At 43.5% G+C, this 8539-nt stretch overlaps 1 protein-coding gene across 3 annotated transcripts; it reads left to right on the top strand.

Annotated features, from left to right (window-relative positions):
* On the top strand, positions 1-2051 carry mrpl51 (mitochondrial ribosomal protein L51). Of its 3 annotated transcripts, none has more exons than XM_036006625.1 (4): positions 1-144; positions 414-509; positions 1099-1206; positions 1620-2051. In XM_036006625.1, the coding sequence occupies exons 2-4, from the start codon at positions 419-421 to the stop codon at positions 1814-1816; spliced, it is 396 nt and encodes a 131-aa protein (XP_035862518.1). In that variant the 5' UTR covers positions 1-144; positions 414-418; the 3' UTR covers positions 1817-2051. The 3 variants fall into 3 exon arrangements, with proteins under 3 accessions (XP_035862518.1, XP_031155482.1, XP_031155483.1); XM_031299622.2 differs by having other exon boundaries at positions 30-207; XM_031299623.2 differs by having other exon boundaries at positions 30-207; positions 390-509.
* Positions 2052-8539: the final 6488 nt, after the last annotated feature.

The raw sequence follows: 8539 nt of genomic DNA, 5'->3' as shown, positions 1-8539 counted from the left end.
TTTTTGCGCTGCTCTAATGACAATACGGTACAGCGCTATGCATTGTGGGACACAGAGTAAGATGGAGTCGACCACTAAGAGCATGTTGAAGCCTCAATAAAATGTCGTTTAAGTGTTATATCTCCGCGTAAGGCTGTAATTTATGCGTCGTTGTAACAATAACGAAAGATCTAGGTGGCACAAGATCGTAGCTGGGCATTGAAACTGGTAATGTTCATAATATTGCATTTGATGTAGCTAATGTGCTAGGTAAAGCTAAAGCTAAGGGTCAATGTAAAAAGAAAAGATAAGTGTTTGATAGAAAGAAACCAGACAACATGTTGAAAACATAAATAATAAGAGTCGGATAACCACTTTACCTGCGTTAACTGAATACCTTTCATGTGGAGTTCATAGTTATTGTGTTGTTGTAGAAAACATGGCTGTGTTGGGAGGGTTACTGAAAGCTGGAGCGTCCTTCTGTCAGTCTGCTGCGACTCTGCTACACACAGCCAGGACCATTTCTACTGGTGAGTAATGTTACTGGTTTTAATGTTTAACTTAAATCAGTTTGTATTTGTGTCAGTACCGCAGCAACATTATTACTTTTTATGCCTACAGTTGAAATGACACGCATGCCCATTCATTCAATGATTATTTGCCCCCAGGAGAAATTAGATCAGCACAAGAAACAGACCACTTAAGGATCCAAAACTAGTACAACTACACCATAAATCAAAATTAGATCCCTATTTACAGGTGTAACCAAGGAGAAGTAGAGTAAACAATAAATCACCTGAGCTCAGTTTACTTAAAGTTGCTTCTGGCTTGTAAATGTACATTATTGATTATTGTTTTAATCTATTGATTTTTTTCCTTAGCCCCAAGGCATTGTTTTTAAATTGTTGTTTTATCTGAACAGTCTAAAACCCAAATAATTATTGTTTACAGTGATAAATAATTTGAGAATTTAGCATTTTGTTCTTGATAAATGACTTTTTTTTTAATTGTTTGGGATTTATTTTACTTTGATCAACTAATCAATTAATCAGCCAAACTAAATGTAGTATATGTGCAAAAGATACTGAATACTGACACGAAACAATGTGCTTTCTTCAGGCACATGCTGTCAGATCAGGATGCATGCCATCCCTCAGCTGAAGAAGGTGGACAGGTGGACTGAGAAGAGGAGCATGTATGGAGTTTATGATAACATAGGCATCTTAGGTAAGTGTCCTAAACCAGTTAAAGCCTATTTGATACTGTGGAATTTGTCTATGTTGGCTTTGTAAAAAGAAGACTGTTTTAAGTATGTAATAAAACCGTTAGGATATACAATACATATAGATTCATCTCTTCATGTCATTATTTAACTGATTACATTTTCTTGTAAATATAGGACAACCAAAGTACCCAAGCTACGTGTTAGGTCAGGATTTTAGTTACTAGACTTAATTTTTCTAGAAAAATGAGGAGGTAAGAATCAGTTAGTGTGAATACAGTGCTTACAATTGCAGAAGGAGTCTTTAGGAGGCAGTTTGAAAAGATAAATTGTGTATGTAAATGCAAGACCACTTGAACATCCTGGCTCAGATGGTACCTTGCTGAGTTGTTCTGACCTCTTCACTTTGTGTCTGCAGGGGACTTTAAAGCTCATCCCAAAGACCTGATCGTGGCTCCCTGCTGGCTGAAGGCTTTCAAAGGGAACGAACTGCAGCGTCTAATTAGAAAGAAGAAGATGGTGGGAGACAGAATGATGACTCTGGACAAACACAACTTGGAGAAGAGGATCCGCTTCCTCTACAGACGCTTCAACCGTACTGGCAAACACCGCTAACATTAACAAACCACACTGGCAAATACATCTGACCAACCAATAAGGACTGTTTAGGTCTAGCTGTGTGATTTCATTCTGTCAAAGTGCTGTATGTTGCCATTTTTTCTAAGTTATCATATTCATATAAAGACAAGATTTGTGTGTTTCAGTAGCATACTTCCTGTACTTTTGTTTATTAATTGTCTTTTATCCCTGACAAACACAAAATACATGATATAAAAGCCTAAAAATGGAAAAGAAATGGAAAAAAGCCTTGTTTTATTCGTTCTAAGCAACATAAATTCCCTTTGCTCCCAGACAACAACAAGGTGGCAGCTTTTGTTCTGTAGTTGTAGAAACATGCCATGATGGTCTTGTCTGAGTATCTAAGAATAGAGAATAGGCTCCAACCCACAAGAGGGTTCAATAGCAGCACTGGAGCTCTGTATGAAAGCTGAATAAATGGTGAGTAAGTTGTTTATGTGCAAGTTTGCACTTAAGTCAGTGAGATTTAGAATTTTCAAAGCATTAATTGATATATTTATTAACTTTCCTATATGAGGATATGCACAGTAAACATCTGAGCATATGTAAGACATGTCATTGTAAAAACAAGGGCATCAATATGCTGCTCTTCCAGGAAGACCTTTCTTAATATTTTAGAACCTGGCTGGAGGGATTTTCTCCCATTCAGCCCCAAAGGCATCAGTGAGGTCAGGCTCTGATGTTGGGTGATGAGGCCTGGCTCCCAGTTGGTATTCCAGCACTTCTAAAAAGTGTTGAATGGGGTTGGGTTTAGAGCTCGGTACAGGCCAGTCAAGTTCTTTGATACAAAACTAAAAAAGTTGTTTCTTTTTTGGACCTTGTGTATAAAAAAAAAAAAAGAGTCTTCCTCAAAGATAAATCTGAGTGGTCATGAGATGATTAAATGCAACATGCACAACACAAACGTATGTAGACAAGGGTGTCCATATACTTTTGGCTATATGGTGTATCTGTGAAGTTTTTCTTTCCCTGAAGATGGTCACACTTTTGCTATGTTTCATTCTTCCAATGGCCCTTTTGTCTTGAGACTTTCCCCTATTTTTAATGACTGACTTCACTCCTCTCACTTCTCTTAAATATAAGAGTTAAGACTCAAAATAGAAAAAGGCAGAGGTTGTAGGCCCAACTGGGACTTCACTAGGAAAAAGACAATGTGATAGATGACATTCTTTTTGTAGGCAATGTGATGCAATATATGTTACGTCAAGTTGTGTTGTCCTCGGGTCGAATTTGACCTGTTTTTAAAGGTTTTTTATATCAGAAATATGGGTTTATTTAAACCAAATTGCCGAAAAATAACATGGATGCATGGACGTTGCATGGAACCCATACAACATTCTTCACAGGTAAAATTAAGTATTACTTTCATTGCATTTTGGGTGTTATATTCAATTTTATATACAGTGGCCGACAGGGGCAAACGCCCTGCAACTTAAGAAAACACACGCAAATAGACAAAACACAAGCAAATTAAGAAAACAACTTCATTAATTTGACAACACATGTGCAGCATTCAGCAAACGCGCTGCAAATACCACAACACAACCAAATACATAAACGCGCTGCAAATACACACAACACAACCAAATACATAAACGCGCTGCAAATACACACAACACAACCAAATAGATAAACGCGCTACAAATATGAAACGATGCAAAAAGAAAAGCACACCAACCCAGAAAACAAATGCAACAAAAAAACGCAGCATCCAGATTACACAACGAAAGTTCTCCAGGCCTCTAGAGGGAGCAGCTAGTGGAACAGCTGGATTTTCGACCTCACGGGGAGAGAGAGAGAGAGAGAGAGAGAGAGAGAGAGAGAGAGAGAGAGAGAGAGAGAGAGAGAGAGAGAGAGAGAGAGAGAGAGAGAGTGCATAGACTAAATATTAAATATTAAATCTATGTTTGAGATCTGTTTTCTCTCGTTTGGTGGGTGTGTCTCGGCTCAGGTCCCAGCTGATACTCAATCAGCAGAGACGTCTGTAAACTCGTGGTGATAAAACATTTAAAACTGCATCAGTGTTTAACGTTGACGTTTGTTTAAGCCACATGAGAGGGTTTAATTTCGAGGTCCGAAATTACTGAAGTGTAATATTGTGATTATACAACAACGGTTACCAACAAAATAAGTGATCAATCTGTATTCATATTGTGGAGCAATTCGCTCTTGAAATACAAAAAACAGACAGGATTTCTAGTCCCTCCCTGTTAGTAAACCAGCCAAATTACCGTGGGATTTATCAAACTGAATAAATCCCGCCCGCACATATAAACACAAAACTGCTTTGCTAACTCCAACGTGTTGTAAGTAAGACATCTGCTGAAAAAGTTATTGTATTCATCAGCATGATTGCCGTACTGTTTAGTTCACAAACATCCAACACACCACCACCAAGTACAAACACATAGCGGACCAGACGCGAGCTTTTATTTTGAAAAGCCGAAGCTTGGGGACAGCACCAGCTGGGAGGGCATGAGACGGGAGCATAGACTGTATATTAATAATATATTATGTTATTAATAATAATAATAATAATAATAATAATAATAATATGAATTTAATATCGGTTAATAACGGTCGAAAATCCAGCTGTTCCACTAGCTGCTCCCTCTAGAGGTCTGGAGAACTTCCGTTGTGTAATCTGGATGCAGCGTTTTTTTGTTGCATTTGTTTTCTGGGGTTTGTGTGCTTTTCTTTTTGCATCGTTTCATATTTGCAGCGCGTTTATGTATTTGGTTGTGTTGTGTGTATTTGCAGCGCGTTTATCTATTTGGTTGTGTTGTGTGTATTTGCAGCGCGTTTATGTATTTGGTTGTGTTGTGATATTTGCAGTGCGTTTGCTGAATGCTGTGCATGTGTTGTCAAATTAATGAAGTTGTTTTTCTTTTTGCATCGCTTCTTTTTTCGGGGTTTGCATGCTTTTCTTTTTGCATGTTTTTTTATTTGCAGTGCTTTTATGTATTTGGTTGTGTTGTGGTATTTGCAGTGCGTTTGCTGAATGCTGCGCATGTGTTGTCAAATTAATTAAGTCCATCCATCCATCTTCTTCCGCTTATCCGTTAACGGGTCGCGGGGGTAGCAGCTCCAGCAGGGGACCCCAAACTTCCCTTTCCCGAGCCACATTAACCAGCTCCGACTGGGGGATCCCGAGGCGTTCCCAGGCCAGGTTGGAGATATAATCCCTCCACCTAGTCCTGGGTCTTCCCCGAGGCCTCCTCCCAGCTGGACGTGCCTGGAAAACCTCCCTAGGGAGGCGCCCAGGGGGCATCCTTACCAGATGCCCGAACCACCTCAACTGGCTCCTTTCGACGCAAAGGAGCAGCGGCTCTACTCCGAGCTCCTCACGGATGACTGAGCTTCTCACCCTATCTCTAAGGGAGACGCCAGCCACCCTCCTGAGGAAACCCATTTCGGCCGCTTGTACCCTGGATCTCGTTCTTTCAGTCATAACCCAGCCTTCATGACCATAGGTGAGGGTAGGAACGAAAACTGACCGGTAGATTGAGAGCTTTGCCTTCTGGCTCAACTCTCTTTTCGTCACAACGGTGCGATAAATTGAGTGTAATACCGCACCCGCTGCGCCGATTCTCCGACCAATCTCCCGCTCCATTGTTCCCTCACTCGCGAACAAGACTCCAAGGTACTTGAACTCCTTCACTTGGGGTAAAGACTCATTCCCTACCTGGAGAAGGCACTCCATCGGTTTCCTGCTGAGAACCATGGCCTCAGATTTAGAGGTGCTGATCCTCATCCCAGCCGCTTCACACTCGGCTGCGAACCGATCCAGTGAGTGCTGAAGGTCACAGGCCGACGATGCCATCAGGACCACATCATCTGCAAAAAGCAGCGATGAGATCCCCAGCTCACCAAACTGCAACCCCTCTCCACCCCGACTACGCCTCGATATCCTGTCCATAAATACTACAAACAGGATTGGTGACAAAGCGCAGCCCTGGCGGAGGCCAACTCTCACCTGAAATGAGTCTGACTTACTGCCGAGAACCCGGACACAGCTCTCGCTTTGGTCGTACAGAGATTGGATGGCCCTGAGAAGGGACCCCCTCACCCCATACTCCCGCAGCACCTCCCACAGTGTCTCCCGGGGGACCCGGTCATACGCCTTCTCCAGATCCACAAAGCACATGTAGACCGGTTGGGCATACTCCTAGGCTCCCTCCAGGATCCTTGCGAGAGTAAAGATCTGGTCCGTTGTTCCACGACCAGGACGGAATCCGCATTGTTCCTCTTCAACCTGAGGTTCGACTATCGACCGAACCCTCCTTTCCAGCACCTTGGAGTAGACTTTACCGGGGAGGCTGAGAAGTGTGATACCCCTGTAATTGGCACACACCCTCTGGTCCCCCTTTTTGAAAAGGGGAACCACCACCCCGGTCTGCCACTCCTTAGGCACCGTCCCCGACTTCCACGCAATGTTGAAGAGGCGTGTCAACCAAGACAACCCCTCCACACCCAGAGCTTTAAGCATTTCTGGACGGATCTCATCAATCCCTGGGGCTTTGCCACTGTGGAGTTGTTTAACTACCTCAGCAACTTCCACCAGGGAAATTGACGACAATCCCCCATCATCCTCCAGCTCTGCCTCTACCATAGAGGGCGTATTAGTCGGATTTAGGAGTTCCTCAAAGTGCTCCTTCCACCGCCCTATTACCTCCTCAGTTGAGGTCAGCAGCGTCCCATCCTTACTGTACACAGCTTGGATGGTTCCCCGCTTCCCCCTCCTGAGGTGGCGAACGGTTTTCCAGAAGCACCTTGGTGCCGACCGAAAGTCCTTCTCCATGTCTTCTCCGAACTTCTCCCACACCCGCTGCTTTGCCTCTTTCACGGCAGAGGCTGCAGTCCCTTCGGGCCCTTCGGTACCTTGCAACTGCCTCCGGAGTCCCCTGGGATAACATATCCCAGAAAGACTCCTTCTTCAGTCGGACGGCTTCCCTGACCACCGGTGTCCACCACGGTGTTCGTGGGTTGCCGCCCCTTGAGGCACCTAAGACCCTAAGACCACAGCTTCCCGCCGCAGCTTCAGCAATGGAAACTTTGAACATTGTCCACTCGGGTTCAATGCCCCCAGCCTCCACAGGGATGCACGAAAAGCTCCGCCGGAGGTGTGAGTTGAAAGTCTGTCGGACAGGGGCCTCCTCCAGACGTTCCCAGTTCACCCGCACTACCCGTTTGGGTTTACCAGGTCTGTCCAGAGTCTTCCCCCACCCTCTGACCCAACTCACCACCAGATGGTGATCAGTTGACAGCTCTGCCCCTCTCTTCACCCGAGTGTCCAAAACATACGGCCTCAGATCAGATGAAACGATTATAAAATCGATCATTGACCTTTGGCCTAGGGTGCTCTGGTACCAAGTACACTTATGAGCATCCCTATGTTCGAACATGGTGTTCGTTATAGACAATCCATGACTAGCACAGAAGTCCAACAACAAACAACCACTCTGGTTTAGATCAGGGAGGCCGTTCCTCCCAATCACGCCTCTCCATGTGTCTCCATCATTGCCCACGTGCGCGTTGAAGTCCCCCAGCAGAACTATGGAGTCCCCTACTGGAGCCCCATACAGGACTCCATTCAAGGTCTCCAAGAAGGCCGAATACTCCGAGCTCTTGTTTGGTGCATACGCACAAACAACAGTCAGAGTTTTCCCCCCCACAACCCGCAGGCGTAGGGAGGCGACCCTCTCGTCCACCGGGGTAAACTCCAACGTAGCGGCGCTCAGCCGGGGGCTTGTGAGTATCCCCACACCCGCCCGGCGCCTCACACCCTGGGCAACTCCGGAGAAGAAAAGAGTCCAACCCCTATCCAGGAGTATGGTTCCAGAACCGAGACTGTGCGTAGAGGTAAGCCCCACCAGATCCAACTGAATTAATTAAGTTGTTTTCTTAATTTGCTTGTGTTTTGTCTATTTGCATGTGTTTTCTTAAGTTGCAGGGCGTTTGCCCCTGTCGGCCACCGTATATATATAGCATTTGAAAAACATTTTTAAATGGTTTCAAAACATATCCTGACTAAACTTTGGCATAACAGTCTGTGATCCACTCAACATCCTCTGATCTTAACTATTAGTCAAAATAATTCATAATTTCTGCTTTGTTTTAACTCAAAAATTAGATATTAGGTTTATTGACCATGAATAAAAAATCACTGAAATAAGTGACAAATAAGTTTAAAAAATAAAAACTCAAAAGCACCGAAAAAAACAATAACGCCAGAAAAACTGCCAAAAATTTAATTTTGACCCACAAGGACAACAAGTTCATGGTCGGCGGGAAGAAAACACAAGTGTTAAACGAGAGCAATTGCAAGAGGAAATGTTATACAGGAGGAGGATATTTGGAGAAACGGTTAAGTTAACACTGCGCAGGTTTCCTGACTGTCAGCTAGGTCTTCGCTTGAGGAACAGGATGACATTCTTTTTGTAGGCAATGTGATGCAATATATGTTACCCCATGGACTAAACAAGATTACAAAGCTGACCAAACATTGAATGCTTGCATTTACAGAAACATTTCAACAGTAGCAAAAAATTATGGAAGTTTGACACAGAGCACTAGTTCTGGTAAATTCACGTAATGCTAAGGACAGAATAGAACAGATTACATTTTCCTAGTTGTTTGGATTATTTTCCTTAAATTTTTGTCTTTCAGCCACACAATAATGTCAAGTTAAAACAGACC

Source organism: Sander lucioperca, chromosome 10 (assembly GCF_008315115.2).
Source record: "Sander lucioperca isolate FBNREF2018 chromosome 10, SLUC_FBN_1.2, whole genome shotgun sequence".
Taxonomy (NCBI): domain Eukaryota; kingdom Metazoa; phylum Chordata; class Actinopteri; order Perciformes; family Percidae; genus Sander; species Sander lucioperca.
The sequence above is the reverse complement of the archived record's forward strand: the minus strand, read 5'-3'. Positions and strand labels throughout refer to the sequence as shown.

Excerpts from the sequence above, each read along its gene's own strand:
- mrpl51 (XM_036006625.1), top strand. The coding sequence starts at position 419 with ATGGCTGTGTTGGGAGGGTTACTGAAAGCTGGAGCGTCCTTCTGTCAG. Across the intron at positions 510-1,098 it reads AGCCAGGACCATTTCTACTG|GCACATGCTGTCAGATCAGG; the intron begins GTGAGTAATGTT and ends TGCTTTCTTCAG. Across the intron at positions 1,207-1,619 it reads TGATAACATAGGCATCTTAG|GGGACTTTAAAGCTCATCCC; the intron begins GTAAGTGTCCTA and ends TTGTGTCTGCAG.